This window comes from Rhineura floridana, chromosome 1 (assembly GCF_030035675.1).
Source record: "Rhineura floridana isolate rRhiFlo1 chromosome 1, rRhiFlo1.hap2, whole genome shotgun sequence".
NCBI lineage: Eukaryota > Metazoa > Chordata > Lepidosauria > Squamata > Rhineuridae > Rhineura > Rhineura floridana.
The window spans coordinates 139,632,950-139,651,227 of record NC_084480.1 but is presented as its reverse complement, the minus strand read 5'-3'; the positions used below and the strand labels follow the sequence as shown (position 1 = coordinate 139,651,227).

Genomic DNA, 18,278 nt, shown 5'->3' with positions numbered 1-18,278 from the left:
TTTCTGAGTTCAGGACTATAAGTTTTGTAAGGTTTTGTTTTGAAATGAGCTTATGGGAAACATCAGAATGGCATGGGGGTATTTTCAATTTAACATTGTGGAATGTGAAAAATCCACTCTGGCTATAGTATACAGCCCCTCTCGTGGCTGTATAATTCCATCCTATTTTTTGCAGACTTTCAGAAAGAACACACAATAAATCCACATGTAAATTATACTCATTATGTATGCACATTTTTCTGTGCTTTTCTTCCCTAAAATATGCATTATGTATGCATTTTTATATATGCTATGTGACTGTGTGCACACGTTTGGAATTGAAACTGCATTGTTCACCCCACTGTGGAAAAATCCTTTTGACCAGGACCACTATACTGTTACCACAGCACCACTAAGTACGTGAAGAATCAGTTTCTATTTATTGCTGCTGATTCATCATATATATGGAAGAGTTCCTAATTTAATCCCATGATCATGCTTATATTTCAAATCCTTGTAACCATTGCCATCACATATCTTTAGTATGTCTGATATTTACTAAAGTCTTCACTCCTGAAGAAACCTTCCCTGGATCCAGATAATTTGAACAACTATAGACCGGTAGCGAATGTTCCATTCCTGGGCAAGGTCTTAGAACGTGTGGTGGCCAGCCAGCTCCAGGTGCTCTTGGATGAAACCGATTATCTAGATCTGTTTCAATCCGGTTTTAGGCCCGGTTTTGGCACTGAAACAGCCTTGGTCGCCCTGTATGATGACCTATGTCGGGAGAGGGACAGGGGGAGTGTAACTCTATTGATTCTCCTTGATCTCTCAGCTGCTTTTGATACCATCGACCATGGTATCCTTCTGGGGAGACTCACAGAGTTGGGAGTTGGAGGTACTGCTTGGCAGTGGCTCCACTCCTACTTGGTGGACCGCCTCCAGAAGGTAGGGCTTGGGGAGCATTGTTCGATACCCTGGACTCTCCATTGTGGAGTCCCGCAGGGATCGGTTCTGTCCCCTATGCTTTTTAACATCTACATGAAGCCACTGGGTGCGGTCATCAGGAGTTTTGGAGTGCGTTGTCACCAGTATGCTGATGACACGCAACTCTATTTCTCCTTTTCATCTTCATCAGGTGAGGCTGTTAATGTGCTGAACCGTTGCCTGGCCGCAATAATGGACTGGATGAGAGCTAATAAACTGAGGCTCAATCCTGACAAGACTGAGACGCTGTTGGTGAGTGCCTTCTCCTCCCAGATGGTGGATGTTCAACCTGTTCTGGATGGGGTTACACTCCCCCTGAAGGAACAGGTTCGTAGCTTGGGGGTTCTTTTCGATCCATTCCTGTCTCTCGAGGCTCAGGTGGCCTCGGTGGCACGGAATGCGTTCTACCACCTTCTTTTGGTAGCCCAGCTACGCCCCTATCTGGAAAGAGATGACCTCACTTCAGTCGTGCGTGCTCTGGTAACCTCTAGATTGGATTACTGCAATGCGGTCTACGTGGGGCTGCCTTTGAAAACAGTTCAGAAACTACAGCTAGTGCAAAACGCAGCTGCTAGAATGTTGACGAGGACCAGGCGGTCCACACATATAACACCTGTCCTGGCTCGTTTGCACTGGCTACCTATTTGTTTCCGGGCTAAATTCAAAGTGCTAGTTTTGACTGATAAAGCCTTACACAGCGCGGGACCACAATACCTAGCGGAACGCCTCTCCCAATATGAATCTACCCGCTTACTACGTTCAACATCAAAGGCCCTCCTCCAAGTCCCGACCCACAGAGAGGCTCGGAGGGTTGTAACAAGATCCAGGGCCTTTTCAGTAGTGGCCCCCGAATTATGGAACAGTCTCCCCGATGAGGTACGCCTGGCACCTACACTTTTATCTTTTCGGCGCCAGGTTAAAACCTTTTTATTCTCCCAGGCATTTTAACTTAATTTATTTTTTAGCTTTCAATCTATACCAGGCTGTTTTACTGTTTAATATGTATGCTTTTTACTGACCTTTGTAATTTTATTGTATTTTACTCTATGTTGTGCACCGCCCTGAGAGCCTTTTGGCTGTGGGCGGTATAGAAATCGAAATAAATAAAAATAAATAAATAAAATCTGTAACCCAGTAGTTATGGTATTTTAGACATGGTGTAAAATAAGGAAGACTCGCAATACAAGTAAATATTCTTTATTCATTATTAACTATAAAGTTAAAACAAGGTAAATACTATACTTAAATTGGTTACTGTGGCATGGAATTCTTCCCTCTGATCAGGCCAATGAGTGACCTCTACCCAACTAGCCAATCAGAAGTGAAATTTTACAATCCTCTAACGCAGTATAAAAAGAGCCTAGCTTCCCTCAAGCTTGTCTCATGCAACTGTCAAATGCCATCCACCAAGAGATACTTAGTATTTCAAACTTAACCCTTCGCATAACCCCGCATACACTGTAGACTCTTATACTGTATATAAAACAACCTGTACACTGTATATATAACAGCCTTCAGTAAACCCACTTAACGGCAATTTCTTCACACCTACTTTTGTTGTTGTTTGTAGGATCTGGCCTTTGCCATTTTAATGGATGTGACTTTGTTTTCAATAACATCTGCCTCTACTCTCCATAACTCTTCCCCCTGACTATTAAAAGCCTTGATTTAGTCCCACTCTCAGCATGACTAAGGGAAAGGGTTTACAAATGGTATATAAAGAAACTCTGCTCAAGCTTTAGTTCATTCAGAATGGAGAGATTCTGAATTTAGACAAACTGAGTGACTGTGTTTCTCCTTTCCTCTTAATGCTCATTAGCTTCCCTGAGCTGCACCTTGTGGGCTAGCTCAGGGACTGCACAATTCCCTGAACTTTTAAGAATCAGGTTCAGTCTGATCTGTGATAAGTATCCAGAAACTGGATAAAAAGCAGAGAAACACTTTTAATCTTCATTCCACTTACTTAGCTGTTCACCAAAAAGTTACCCTTCATAATCCAAAGTTTGACATGAAAACCATTTGGTTCATCTCTAGTCTGCATACACGAGTTCTTCGGAATTACAGTGAAGGCACCTTCCTAATATCAATGGGTAGGGAGTTCCAAAGTGTGTGTGCTGCCACACTAAAGGATCAATTTCTTGCATTTGTGGAACGAAAATGTTGCATTTGTAAAAGTGCCTGTTCCTCAGAGCAAAATGACTGAGCATTTGTAGGGTGAGGTGATCTTTTATGTAAACTGGTTCCAAGTTAATGAGGGCTTTATATACCAATAGTAATATCTTGAATTTGACCTGACAACAAATTGGCAGCCAGTGGAGATCTCTGAGCAAGGGTCTCCCTCCTATCAACAATTGTGCTGCAGCATTCTGCATTAATTGTAGCTTTCGGACTAACTGCCCACAAATCTGATGTTGGCAATGGATGGAGGCAGTATGCTTCTGAATACCAGTTGCTGGAAACTGCAGGAGGGGAGAGTTGCAGACTTTCCAGAGGCATTTGGTTGGCATTGGGGGGAAACAGGATGCTGGACTAGATTGGCCTGATCCAGCAGGCTCTTGTTAGGTTCTTAAGTATTCTGTCATGAGCAGGATAGGTACAAAAAATCCTGGTGCCCGGAAATTTAAAAGTATTTTTCTAGCCTTATGTAAGCAAATGAAGGAGAAACAGAGAGACTATCATGCAAAAAGATAGTTTTTTGCTACCTTCTATCTACAGAGGAAGAAATGCACCTAAAGAGGTAGTCCTGATTGAGATTAAAATGAGAGGTTAGGCAACATATTAATCTGTTTAGAATTGAAGACAGACAAGAGCTAAAAGCAAGATATCTCAATTTTCATGTCTTTGTATGCATGGTTATTATATCATGAAACAGAAAGTCATACTTATGTCAAAATCAATAGGATAATTTGATTGTAACTAACATGTTGTGCATTGGAGTCAGTATTATTTAGAAAATAAGTCCATTTACGTATGTACTTTCAGTTGTGAATATTATTGTTATGTATTTTCCTTAACAAACAGATTCTTTTTTAAAGTCCAGAAGTACAGTTTAGGAAGGCTTGGTTGTTTATCTGTTCATAACTTTGACAGAGACTAACTTCTTTGGTAAGAAATTATCTCATTTTATTTATTTCTTATATTTATATCCCACTTCAACCCAAATTCATGAAGTAGTTTTGCAAAATACAATTTTTAAAGAACAACCATAATGGAAAATATACACTGCCACCCATGCTGTGAGGTAATGGTATATAGCTAATTGTCTGAGAAGAATTTCTTCAGCCACTGCATGTACTGACTATAACAAAGAGTTATCTGTGCATTAGTTCTTTCATTAGCTGTAGCCAAATGCAAGGTTTAATTGTCAGAGAACGAAAATTAATTGTAATTCAAGCAGAAAGGACTACAGTAGGGCCCGCTTCTTGGCACCCCACTTTTTGGTGTTCCGCTAATACGGCGGCCAGAGGGGCGATCAGCTGGAGGGGGGCTGGAGCTCCCTGCTCTCCAGCTGATCTCGCTGGGGGAGGGGAAGATCAGCTGTAGAGACCTACAGCTGATCTCCTCTTCTGGCATGATCAGACTCCCACGCGCAATCTGATTGCGCCGGAGGAGGGGAAGATCAGCTGTAGAGTGCTACAGCTGATCTTTTCTGGTGTGATCAGACTCCGGCGCTTGATCTGATCACACTGGAGGAGGGGAAGATCAGCTGTAGTATTCTACAGCTGATCTTCTCCTCCTCCTGCATGATCAGCGGGTTAGGTTCCAGACCCCCGTGCTACAGCTGATCTGCTTCTTGGTGGTTTTTGCTTTTCGGCAGGGGTCTGGAACCTAACCTGCCGTATGAGTAGGGCCCTACTGTATAGCAATTTTGCACCATTGTTGTCTTCCCTGCACTCTTTGGTGATTATCACTTTTTATAACTTTTTATCTTGTGTTATGTGTATTATGTACTTTATCGTGGCCTTTCACAGTGTGGTTGCTTAATAAATCTGAAAATCTACAGACAAAAATCTGGTGTGGCTGCTGAGATTGCTGTCTAACTTCCAAGCTGAGAACATTTGAAAACTGTATTATATGGTCAGTTGTGGACATAATAATATTTAGTGTTTATATATAATTTTTTGAATTTTCAAAGCATTTCACCTACGTTATTTTAATAAACCTTACAGCATCATAAGAATGGGGAGAAATTCGATTTTGTTTGTATTCTAATGAGAAACAGCTTAATTCATACTTCTCGAATCAATATGTGAACCAACACACAATTATCCTTTACAATTCGCATTTCTCTGAATTTTGTTATCCAAACAAAGTATTAAAAATGCACATATGAGGAGTATGTGCATAAAAAGATTTCTGAAAATAACATGCAAAATACATTATATAATGGGAAAATGCTTGCAAAAATGTGTATATTAGTCAAAACCACAAGCAAAAATAAGTATTTAGGAGAAATTTGTACTAAATTCTGACAAATTTTCATAAGGAAAATCAAATATTTCTGTGGAAATATGAAGACCTGAATTTAAGATTGGAAAAATGAGAAACTGAGAGAAACTGAAACTGGCAAATTCTTCCATCCCAAAAGCATCTATATATATGGTAGGCAGAATTATTATACTCATATTGCTACTTCAGTTCATGACAGAGATTGTTCACATATATTCAGGTGGCCATTTTTATTACTAAGATATTTTCAGGAACTATATGAGCTAGAACTGGGAACCTTCTGCTGTGTGTACAGCTGCCCCATATAGCGAGTCCCCTCAGCTCTGGCGTTCGACTTGGTCTCTTGGCTCTGACTCCCTGGCATAACTCTTGCCAAACCTCTGACAGCTGCCTACCCTGACAGATAGTAATAAGCAATGACATCTCAACTGCTTTTTTCACTGTACTGTAAAGAAGTAGTGCTAACCAACCAAAACTAGATGGTAGTATAGTAGGATCTGTGCCATTCTTAGCTTTGCTCACTTGTTATATTCTTAACACATACAGAGTTAGATCCAGTGGTGCTCTTATCCGTATGGGTGGTGTCTTCCACTCATAAAAAAGCTGCTTTTACAACTTGTGCTAGTTTGAAGGGAGAAAAGTGTTCTTTCATTTGCATAAACCTGAGAAATGCTGCTTCATATAGCTCTGTTCAAATCATGATGCAATCTCTTGCACAAGTATTTGTAGAGCAGAACTAGCAGCTATTTTCTTTCTGCTCATGGTTCATTGGATCACGTTCCTAAGCTAATTTGTACAAACCAAAACTCCACCCCAAATGTTATTCAAAACGGAGGAGATAAAGAAGCACAAGAAAATAATATTCCTATTATACAGAAGTGTAAGTGCGTACTTTAACTCTGAAGTGTTTTTGCCAAACATAATACGTAAAATGAATTGTATCTCTTTTCCTCATGTTAATAGCTTAAGGAAACACTTGACCCAGCTCTGGAGCCAATTCTTTTGAAACAGACTTTTGTTTCTGGTGGAAGAGTGCTCATTCGCCTTGGAGATTCTGACATTGATTACGATAGAAACTTTAGGTTCTACATGACGACAAAAATGCCAAATCCACACTACTTGCCCGAGGTATACCCTTATAATTGATGGGAAAATAGCCAGATGTCATAATTAAGAGTTTTAAAAGATACATTATTTTTCATCTTTTCAAAACCATATTAGGTATCACTCATGTATTTTCTATTTTTTAAAGCTGCAATTTCTCTCTGTTTGGTGGAAAAATTCTATATTGGTGAAATATACCAGCCTTCTTTAGGCATTCCTCTAAAGGCAATTCTAAGCATTTGAGGTGGAAGAGTAGAAGTGCTGTTCCTGGCCTTGGCCCTCCCTTGCATTGCCATTGCTGCTCTCATAACCCTCCACTTGTTGGAGGCTGAACTAACCAGTGTAATTTAGAACCCCATGGTTGGTTTGGGGTGGGTTTTTGTGCAAAATAAATTGCAAGTGTGAGTGTCCTCCAGATGAAGACTACAGCAGGGGTTACAGTGGCAAAGAATTAAAGTTCCTTATCCTCCACACTAGGGTCCCAGTTTGGATTGGGCCCCACTTGCTAGCAATTTGGGGTGGGAGACCAGCACTTGAGCAGAAGAATTATGCAGTTAAGATTGCATATAGTTTGGCCTTGAGCTTTATAGTTCAGCAGCACTTTGCACTTGAGTTTTCCATGTTGAAGTCAAGCACTCACTGCACCACAATAAGCATAGAACTATATGTTACAAGTGATGTGCAGATGCTGATGAAAATGACACCCAGTGTTTTCTCCCTTCTCTATAAAGCTACCTGTGTTGTAACATCATTGTGTACATTTCACAGCCCCTGCCAGCAGAAGGCAATGGTTTGGATTGGGGCAGGGAAACGCTCAACATAATGGCATCACAAAATGGGATTGTGTTGGTATATGTTAAGGGAAAAAAGAGATGTTGACATTGGAGTGTTGTTTTTGATGGCATCCCCATGTCACTGTAATGTGCTGTGGCCATGATTTGAGATGTCTGCTTTAACCATTCAGTAACATTTTAAGACAGTATTTACTAATGTTTCACAGCCTCAGTGTGAGATAGAGAAATCAATTCCAGCTCATGGTTGCTGTGTGACTTTTCAGAATTAATTAGTAATATAACTGCAGCTGAAACTAGTATGAGCATTGTCAGTATTCCTGAATGTCAAGCCCCATCAAATTGCATTAGCTTGGCTGGTTTGGCAACAAGCTGAGGAACTGAACAGTTTTTAACCTGGTTGCTCTGCTGGATCCAGGCTTATTTTAAAGCTTTTGTAATCACACATCAGTCTTCCATATATGTATAGTAGTCCTAAATCTGTTTCAATTGCCACTTTTTCATGTGTTCATTTTTATTTAGGGTCTTGAAAATAAGATATTTTTACAATGTATAAAATATAGGTTTTTAAGATTACAATTCTGTGCATGCTTAGTTGGGAGTAAGTTCAATGTAACTCAGTGGGACTTACTGCTCAGTGAACAAGTATATGATTGAATTGTCAGTCTCATATCTCCAAGTGTATTAAACCCTTTCCCCAAAAAACTAAAGATACAGATAAAACATTTAAAATATAATTCCCTCCACCTGAAAAGATCTTTTATTTGGATGAATGTATGCCTTTGAATGGCTTATAGATCATAACTGAGGTTTGGATTATGTTTTAATTTTAAAAAATTGTTGGTATGTTAGCCACCTGTCTCCTGTGTTTCCCCTACAGGTGTGTATCAAAGTAACAATTATCAATTTCACTGTTACTAGATCTGGCCTGGAAGATCAACTGCTAAGGTATTGTTGTTTTTAATTTAATCTTTTATGTTTACCCTGCTTTCTATTTAAAAGGTCTACAACAGCCTTCCCTAACAGCTGCGGGAAGCTGATAGGAGATGTAGTCCTAAACATCTGGAGGGTGCCAGGTTGGGGAAGGCTGGTCTACATCGAGTTTGTGGTGCCTCCATCTTTTTTGCCATTTGTAGCTTCTAGATTTGTAGAACTTCCTTATGGTTTGAGTGCAAGATACAATGATTAGTTTCTTCTGTCTTATTTCTGAGATTATTGGTGACTGCTTTTTTAAGATAGACCTTGTGTACTTGGCAATGTAGCCATGTTGCTTGCATTAACATAATTATGCTAGAATAGGGGTTGGCCATGGAAAAGGAGTGGAAATTATAGTGAGATTACAATGGCATCCACACTGACAGGAAGTCACTTGTCATGGTAAACTTTGGCACCTGTCTTTCAAGTCCTTCAGGTGTACCCTGTTTGGGAAGTGAATTTTTCACCATGTACATTCTATAATTACTTAAAGATAAAATGGCAAGAAATTGTTCTTTCCACATATTTTTAACAGCTCATTCCACTTACCAACCCCTCACAATTCCTCCAAGATAATCCCCCAGGCCTTCTTCCCACGCCATGCACCTACTACTACACCTCCTGTCCACCTAATTCAACCCCCATTTTTGAAACTGTTTCTGCTATTCTGCAGCCCTACTTCGCACCCCAGTTTTCACTTTTGTCCTCTTTCCATGTCTCTTCTTCCACCTCTTTTTCTGCCACAAACCTTTGCAAACAGACCACTGCCATGGTAACATCCTGGATCTTCTTCCACACATTTCAACTATAAAGCCCCCTTTTCACCTTCCCCCCCACTTCTGAAGTCACCACACTTCCTATTCTGCAGATCCCTTTGTACCCGTTTTCACCTTCACCGCCATTGCTATGACTTGTCTTACCTACTTTTTTGCAACACAGACCCCATGTAACCCCATAGATCTTCTCACCCGATGCAATTACTAACTGTTGGCAGTCATGCAAACTACAGCATGACAACAGACCAGTGCAAATAGTATATATAGAAAAATGGTCAAGTTACACTGGCCAATAATGTAGATACATGATTTGCTGTAGTGTGGTGTTTTACATTGACATGCACTACAGGAGAAATTCCCAAACAATTTTCTGGGGCACAATAGTGTGTTATGAGAGAGAGCTGCTAATCTACTGTGAGAAATACATCAACTAAATAGTGCAATGAAATAATAAAATGCTCCTGTGTCCCAGAGCTCCCAGGCACAGAGAATGCTTTCCACTGCATATTTGCATGATGCATGCTTCTACTCTTGTTTCCTTCCATAGTAATTCTGCCATGTTCCTGGATCAGCTGTAATGGGTCAGTCAGTCAGTTGTGCTCATAGTGGGGATGGAGCAGGTAATTGGGAACAGAAGTTGGAAACCAACACTAGATTGGATTAAAGCAGGCAACAATGTTATTGCTTCTGGCTTCTAGGCAGTTTCGCATTACCTGGGCAGGAGTCCATAGTGTTACTGACAGTGACATTGTTTTCAGTTGGACCTCAGGAGGAAGGCTGGCTTACAACAGCTGATAGCATAGACAACTCTTCCTGACCACTACAACCAACAAAGGGGGTGTGAACTGGCATCCCAGCCTCCTAGGTGAGCTGACCCTTGAGGTCTACTGCTGGAAACAGGCTGGAAACTTACCCCCACTTATTCCTTGTGGTCTCTGCCTGACTCAGTGTTAGGCTCAGTTGTTATGTAGCAGAGCAAAGCAGATAAGATGTTTTAATAGTACAGTGTTTTCCTATGAGAATAGTTCTTGGCTACCAATCAAGGATCCAGATAAAATTCTTGCTCAGCCCCAAGAACTGGAACCTGACTCCTGGTCCATACCAAACAAAATACTTTTGAGGTAACTAGAAGAATAGGGTAGAGGGAAGGCAGGCAGATAAGTAGTGACCAAATATCTGGATCAGGCCACCAATTTATAACATAGGAGTGAATTAGAGGAGAAAGATTCCACTCTGGTCTGCTCAGTGAGCCCCTCTCTTGGCTACATGGCATAGAGCAAGGTGATTCATTTGTGGACAGGCTCCATACGCAGCAGTGCAACTCAGCCACTGAAGCAGCCACATGCTGATAGCTGGTTGTATACCTGTCCAATCCTCTTCAACAATTATTCATTCTGTGCCTACCCTGTGTTGGTCACAAAGCATTCCTGCTGACCCAGTTTCCAGTGCAAAATTAGAGCAGAATTACCTGCCTCCAGATGAAGAAGTCAATTTCATCTCTGGCTGACTCTTGGCTTTCCTCCTTCCAGTCTGGAAACATAAATATAGAAGATGGGTTTCTTTTCAGGAGTAAAAGTGAAGTGTGCCTCCAATTTTAATTCAGAAAAAAAGTGTGTGTCTTCTAGAAGAAGTTTGGGAAGCATTGCACTACAATATTAACATACAGTTTTCTAGTTATTCTTGGAAGTGGTTACATAAGACACTGAATAATTTTGTACATTTTTACACTGTGTTATGCCTAGGAGGTTAGATTTCAAAAATTATTTACCTATGTCCAATCTTAGTAGGTGTTTGATATGTAATGCTGTTTATATTTTTAAAACTTAGAAGTTTGCTGAAAAACTTCCAGTTGTGGGGCCATGCATGCATTATGGGGTGAAACACACGCATGCACACACACACACACACACACACACACACACACACACTACATGTTTGCTGCTGTCAGAAAATCTGATTAAGTCATTTCACTGTGAGTATGATGTTATGATATAGTACTGTGTAGATATGCCTGCAAGATTGTGATTCTAATTCAGTGTCTCAGACATCTTGCCCACACAATGAAGTAACTGAGAAGAACTGGTGCATCTACATGAGTAGTTTTCCCCAGGTAGCATGCCATCATGTGGGTTATAGTGCCATCTAGTGTTCAAAGGCAAGAATGCACAGGAGGCAAGACCTAGCTGCTCCTTCTGGCCCCGCTCCAGTTCATTCTTGCCTTCGTCTGAGGCTGATCTCTTTATCCTTACTGTAGTGAGTTTTTCTCTGTGTGTTTAGGGTTGTATGTTTTTCTGGGAGGTGTGAGGAGTATGAGAGTGTTTTTTGGTGAGGGGCTTTTTTCTTTCCTTGGCTCTTAAATGCAAGCCCTAGCATAAATCCTGTCCTTCTCCACCTTCCCTCCTCCCTCTCAGCCTTTCCGGCTCACAACTGTGGTTCTGCAGACCCCCCCTTTGCTAGCAGGGAGAGCTGGCTGCCAGAGCCAGCTGCTAGAGATTTACCCGGGTTCCACCTTTGCAGGGCTCAAGGCTGCAGCTCCATAGACCCCCCTTGCTAGCTGAGAGAGCCACCTGCCTTACCTCGTGGGGTTCACAGCTGCGGCCCCAAAGGATCTTTGTATCTGGGAGAGGTGGTGCTTGGCTGTTGGAGCAGCAGCATTTGCTGGTGCATTCCATCTGGAGCTTGCGGTTGCAACTCCGGTTGATCGGGGGGGGTGGCGGCACTCCTCTGCATTCACTTTATTTAGGATAAGCTGAGATGAGCCTTTTGGAGCTCTGGCTGGTTGGTGCTTTCCCACCATTTTTGCATCACCGCCATTTTGGCAGTTTCTTTCCTCCTTCAGCATTCCCATCCTCCATTTTGTTTCAAATTTCCCCACCTTTTTTTGTTGAAGGCTTTTTAGCCCGTCTTGGTTTTCTACTCACCTCAGTTACCTGAAGGGCATATATTAGTTGGTCCTTTCTCTGACGGCCCATCCCTTGAAGGGCATATATAGGTATATATTTATATTATATTATATATAGTAAAAAAATACTAAAGGAAGAAAGTATAATTACTACGTGCAGTCAGGGCTGTTCCGCACCCCTAGACCTTGTATGTGGGCTTGCGCCCTAATTCACTGCTCTTCTCTACAGGGGCTAAATGTGATCACTGCACCCCTCTACCATGTGCATGTGTCTAAGTATCAATTCACTGTACTCCTCTACTGTGTACTTGTGTCTAAGTATCATTTCACCACACCGCTCTGCAGTGTGCGTATGTCTGTCAATTCACTGCACCACTCTACCATGTGTGGGTGTGGAAGCGCTGAAATCACTGCACCCCTCTTCTAGAGTGTGGGTTGGACTTCAAGTACAACATGTCTCTACTGTGTGCGTGAAATCACTGCACCTTTCGTCTACTACATGTGTTGGACTACTGCACTCCTTTACCATGTGCATGTGCCTCAGTGTAAGTTTCACTGCACCCTTCTTGTGCTTGTGTTGTGCCTCATGGTTAGATTCACCGCACACACACCCTTCATGTGCGTGTGTTGTGTCTCAGTGTTAGATTCACCACACCCCTCCTCCTGTGCGTGTGTTGGACTTCAGGTACTGCACCCCACTACTGACTTCCGGGAAGGGTGACTTCGCTTGTGCCTGCTTTTCGAGATGAGCTCTCGTCTCAGAAGAAGTTTTTTCAGCGTAAATCAGTCAGAACATTCTTTTTTACTGATGAAGATTTTCTCTCGGGAAGGGAGAAACATAGAGATTAACCATAAAAGCCTGTTTTTCTTTGGGAGGACTGGATCTCATTAATTTATGAGAGAAGGTTCAGCCAGCAATGCCGGAGGACGTCCATCACGCTCTAGCTGAATAAACGACACGTTTATCTTTTCTTTAAAGAAGAACGGACTTAAACAAGCAAGCACCCTTCTTTCTATATTTTTTTTTTCATTTGGTTTAAATCGTTGCTGCAAAAAGAGATTTGTCAATGTATCAGCTATAAAGATCTTCTGGGTGAGTTAAAAATTTTCTCCTTTATTCATGAAACTAAGGAGGAAAGAAATTGAAAAAGCCTATCTTAGTTTTTATTGCAAAAAGCTGGCCTGGAAGTGCATTTTAAAGATATAAACGGAAGAGGGAATTCTATTTCGAGGAGGGGAAAAAAATAAATAAATTTGATTTATGAACTTTGGAGCATTATATGTTTGGGATTATTTTCTTTTTGGTCTATTTCATTTTGACGAATCTACTTGTTCACGACGCCACTAATTCTTTTGAAGCTGGGAACTAAATTTGTTTTGTATTCCTGAACATAAGAGATAAGGCAGGCTGTACTGTCTACATTGTGACTTCATCGAGCCTGGAATATTAACCCAATTGTGACTGAAATAATTTTTGTTTTTGTGGTTCTAAGAATGGCAATCAGGAAAGGGGCTGAGACCATGGAAGAAATCATGTTTCAGAAAATAATGGATGAGATTGAGATAACGAAACAAACCCTGAGACAGGGTAGACAGAAGATGAAAAATGAATTTAGCAAAATGACGCAGGAGTTTAAAGAAATAGTGGATTCTGTGAGAGAGGCTCTGGAGACTGGAACAAATGTAGAATTGGAAAAAGATCTGGAGTCTATGGATACAAGAAACAAAGCTTACTGCTTGGAACTTAACGTTGTCTCTGAAGAAATTAATGAAGATAATAGAGATAAAGTTATCAATGTCTTGGATAATTTTTTGGACTGGAATGATGTGATGGAGTTTGACATAGAAAAAATCTATGGAATTGGCTACAGATATGGGACAATGGAAAAATTCTTAAGAGATGAGCCAGTGCATTTTGTAAAAAAGAAGAGTAGAGATGTGACTCTACAACAATATCTCAGCAACATATTCAGAATTGATGGCAAGAAAAGATTTGTGATGAGGAAGATTCCCATCAGACTCTTATTATATGACTATAGCTATGACAGCAAGATTAATATGGGATACTGATAATGGAAGAATGGATACTGAAAATACTGGACTGAACAAGACTATTGAAGATGGAAGATGGAATCAATATTGATATTGGAAGAATGGCTATTGAAATCATTGGATCAAACTGGTTTGACGAGATGGATTAATCTATATGTTTATTTGGACTATGGCTATGATAACAAGATTATTATGGGATACTGATAATGGAAGAATGGCTATTGAAATTATTGGACTTAATAGGATTATCGATAATGGAAGAATGGTTACTGAAATTATTGGATTTAACAGGATTATTGAAGATGGAAGATGGAATTAATATTGATAATGGAAAAATGGCTATTGAAATTATTGGACCTAGTGGATTTGAATGAGATGGATTGGTCGACATGTTTATCTGGAGAAAAATTGAAAGATATATCTTTCAAGGAATTGAAATCTCTCTTTGACTTTTTGTGGGAAGAATAAAGTAATGTTTATGAGATTTGACGATTAGTTAAGATAGCTACTGGAGGAAAGTGATTTTATAACATAATTTAGGAGACAGGATTGTTATATATTGTAGACTTATAGCTGATCTGCGATAAATCAGAAGTCAACATTTTATTTTATTGTTTAATAATTTTTGTTTTGTTTTGTTTTTTGTCTTTAAAAATTTGAATAAAAATTAATGGAAAAAAAAGGTACTGCACCCCACTACTGTGTGCGTGTATACCAGGTCTTACCCCTAATTACTGCACCACTCTACTGTGTGCAGATGCCTCAGTGTTAGATTCACAAGGTAACACACCACTCTACTGTGTGCATGTATACCATGTCAGGTCCATAGCCAATTGTGGAGTGTCTTGATATGCTATCTGAGGTGGAGCAGCATTTTGATATTCTATCTGAGGTGAAGCAGCACTGTGTTGCATTTCTGCCTCAACATCTCAACTCTAAGATTGTTGCCAAAACCAAGCACTCTTCTATTCAGCTGGCTGCCAGGTGGGCACGGTAGGTTCCCCTTCTAAGCTGGTAGGCTTCCCTTCCAAGTTCACTGGAAGTATTCTCTACTACATCCACTATTGCTGTGGAGCAGGATAGATCTCTGTTACTGGTCAAGAAAGACTGGCAGCCCTGTTCCACTGTCCAGTACAACCCTCCATTGCTCACCAGCCTCCTGTGCCGGCACTGCGGCTGCACTGCTGGTTCGCCAGTTGCTGGTGTTGTCCTCCACTGCCACTGAACCCATCACAAAGGCTAGGGCTCAGTCTTCTGGTACTGACGAATTGGAGCCCTCCTCAGCTCCCAATTACCAGTTTGATTCTGCTGTCATGTCACTAGTTCAACAGCACATCTAGTGACTACAGATACATGACTTGGCCCTCTGCCAACCACTCAGGTACCTTTGTGTGGGCTGCAGTTGATTGTGTCCAGTTATTTTTGTTCTTGGCTGCATTCCTTGGTTGCATTTAGAGCTCAAACCACTCTCCTCTACTGTTGGCGGTTACTCTCGCCCTTGGTGGCATTTCAGCTGACTGTGTGTTAGAGCTCAAACTGGTCTCCTTTACTGTGTGCAGTTACACTTGCCCTTGGTGGCATTTTTGGTTGACTGCGGTATTTTTGCCGTTGTGTCCTGCCCAAAGTTGAGGGATTCAGAATCAGACTCAGCTGCGGTTTTTTCTTTTTATTAAAGTAACAGATACATCCAAAGCAGTTCGCCTCATTAACCTAGTTACTCTTTCTAGGAAATTGCCTCTGCTCTAGCACTGACTAAGTGTGACTTCACAACTCTATGATGCTGACTTAGCAACTGGGTTCCTCCCTGAGTCAGTTTAAGTAGGCTTGGATCATGCGCATAAATGAAGATTCCACCTCAGCTCTGACTGTTGAACTTCCTGCCACAAGTGCCTCCAAGCACGGGGTGAAGGTGGTTTGATCTCAACTTCCCCCTCCGACAGAGGGGGACTGCTAACAGTCAGTTCAGGCATGGAAGCTGGGCAGCGCTCGGCTGGGAAATGTCTGACGTGCAAGGCTGAGTCTCTGGCTTGGGCGGCAGGGGTGTGTACAATTGGAGAGCATCCGACAGGCCAGGTGGTGCTTCCACAAGGGGGTCAGGAGCTGAGGGGGCTGAGCTGTCAAAGATGGGGGCTGGAGCACCCTGTGAGTCAACCCTGCTGCCTGCCCCCTCCCCAGGTTCCCAGACCAAGTCCTCATCATCTATTTCACCCCCATCTATCCGCCCCCTCCCTGCATGGTTCACGACACCTTGGTTGCATTTCTTGGCTGTATTTAGAGCTCAAACTGCTCCCCTCTACTATGTGCAGTTATTTTTGTCCTTAGCTGGATTTCTTGGCTGCATTTAGAGGTCAAACTGCTCACCTCTACTGTGTGCAGTTAGTTTTGGCCTTGCTAATCTACCGCACCCCTCTACCTGTGCATGCGTTGATTAATCAGGAATATTTCCATATATGTCGCCTGGTACCGCTTCCCTCTACTATGTGCATGTAAACATGGCTGGGCCATCCTGTGCTGTTTTTATGGATATCACTATTGAGGCTAAGTGCAGTGATATGCAGCAGAAGCCATTTCAGTGGTCATTAGTTCCATCAATCTCCTACTGGGAGGAATGTTGAACTGCAATTTGGGCTTCACCATGTGTGCACAGTTCTCCCTAGGTGTGACATTTTGGTCACCTCAGGTCCTAAGGTAAGCAGGGCAGCCAAACTTGGGCCTTCCAAGTATCCCACCTCAAAAATTGCACCATAGCAGCAACATTTCGTGTAGACGCCGCTTGTGGTTGAGAGAAATTGGCAGCGTCTTATCACCCTCCGCTGTGTTTTGGGAAAGGGCTGGTATAGTCCTCTGCTGAGGAGTTACCCGCCATTTTTATGGTATCTCTGTTCCCACTTGGTCCTAGTCTGTCTAGCAACTATGAAAGGATATGGCATAGTCCTCAGGTGAGCAGTATTTTGGCCTTTTTTATTGGAGGCACTACAACAGTAGGTTCTTCCTAAGAGACCTGATTACCTCTCTTACTAGGCCTGAACAGTGGCAGACTGTCCCCAGGAACAATAGAATAATGTGTTGGCTCCTCTAGGGGGCCTCAGAGTAGCAACACCTGAACAGCAGCAGGCCATTTCTAAGGCACAGTAGAATAACCTGCTGGTTCCTCCAAGGGACCTGAGTGTAGTGAAGGCATATGGATTGCTTCATGAGTTGCAGCTCAAAGCTTCAGTTCTTCCAAGGTTTGAGCAGCAGCTGGCCATGTTCATAGGCAACAGTAGAATAACTTGGTGGCTTTTCTTGGTGGAGTGAAAGAATGTGAATGGCCTCATGAGTCTCAGCTCAAAGCTCCAGTTTTCTCAAGGCCAGAACAGCAGCAGCCCATTTTCAAAGGCAAATCTTTTCCAAAGGCCTGATCCACAGTAGGCACTTTCCAGAGGCAACTGTAAAATAACCTGGTGGCTCCTGTATGGGGCCTCAAGGTAGTGAAGGTATATGAACTGCCTTGTGAGCTGTAACTCAAAAGCTCCAATCTGTTTCTTGGTACAGTTGCAGACCTTCATAACTGGCTGTGTAAATTTATTCAATCCTTCATAACTGTGTGTGTAAACTTTTGCACCCCTTCATCATCTGATGGCTCCCTTAGGGGCCTCAGTGTAGAGAAGGTATATGAATTGCCTAATGAGCTTTAGCTCAAGGCTCCAGTCTGTTCCTCTGAACAGTTGCAGCCCTTCACAAAGCTCTGTGTAAATTTTGGCAGCCCTTCATAATATTCCTTACAGATTAGGATCTTATTGTCATCCCGGTGGAAAAACGTAAATAAGCTAGATGTGAATTAAACTGAATACAGCTCTGATATCAACTACACAAGAGTTTCTGCCCTATCTAATTCTAGGGCATCAATGCAAAGCTCCAGTTTGCTTCTCTGAACAGTTGCATCTCTTCATAACTGTTGGAGTAAATATTTGGATTTATCCAGGGACTTCCATGGAAGCTCTAAGGATCCTGTGGCTATCCTTTGGGATAAACATAATTTAGCAAAATAATGTAAACTAAGCTGGTTGCTCAGTTAAGTCTTGCCCTTCACAAGCAGGTTCCTGGGCGACTTAAGACAATTTAAAATTCCATTTAGCCTTTGGTAAGGCTTACTTCACCGTTTTGATTTGTGCAACTAAACTCAAGGTTACTCACATTGGCATATGTGCACAAAGGTGCAGTGCTCCTAGAAGGTGGTGCTTGTTCAGTCAAGTCCTGACCTTCATTTGCGACTTACAGTAG

General features: G+C 41.8%; 1 protein-coding gene across 2 annotated transcripts in view; it reads left to right on the top strand.

Annotated features, from left to right (window-relative positions):
- DNAH6 (dynein axonemal heavy chain 6) overlaps positions 1-18,278 on the top strand; it is a 362,354-nt gene that overhangs the window by 232,527 nt on the left and 111,549 nt on the right. For both annotated transcript variants that reach the window (XM_061634018.1, XM_061634008.1), the window contains 2 exons: positions 6,379-6,543; positions 8,191-8,258. In XM_061634018.1, the coding sequence (XP_061490002.1) occupies positions 6,379-6,543; positions 8,191-8,258 (233 nt within the window). The remainder of the gene's footprint in view (positions 1-6,378; positions 6,544-8,190; positions 8,259-18,278) is intronic.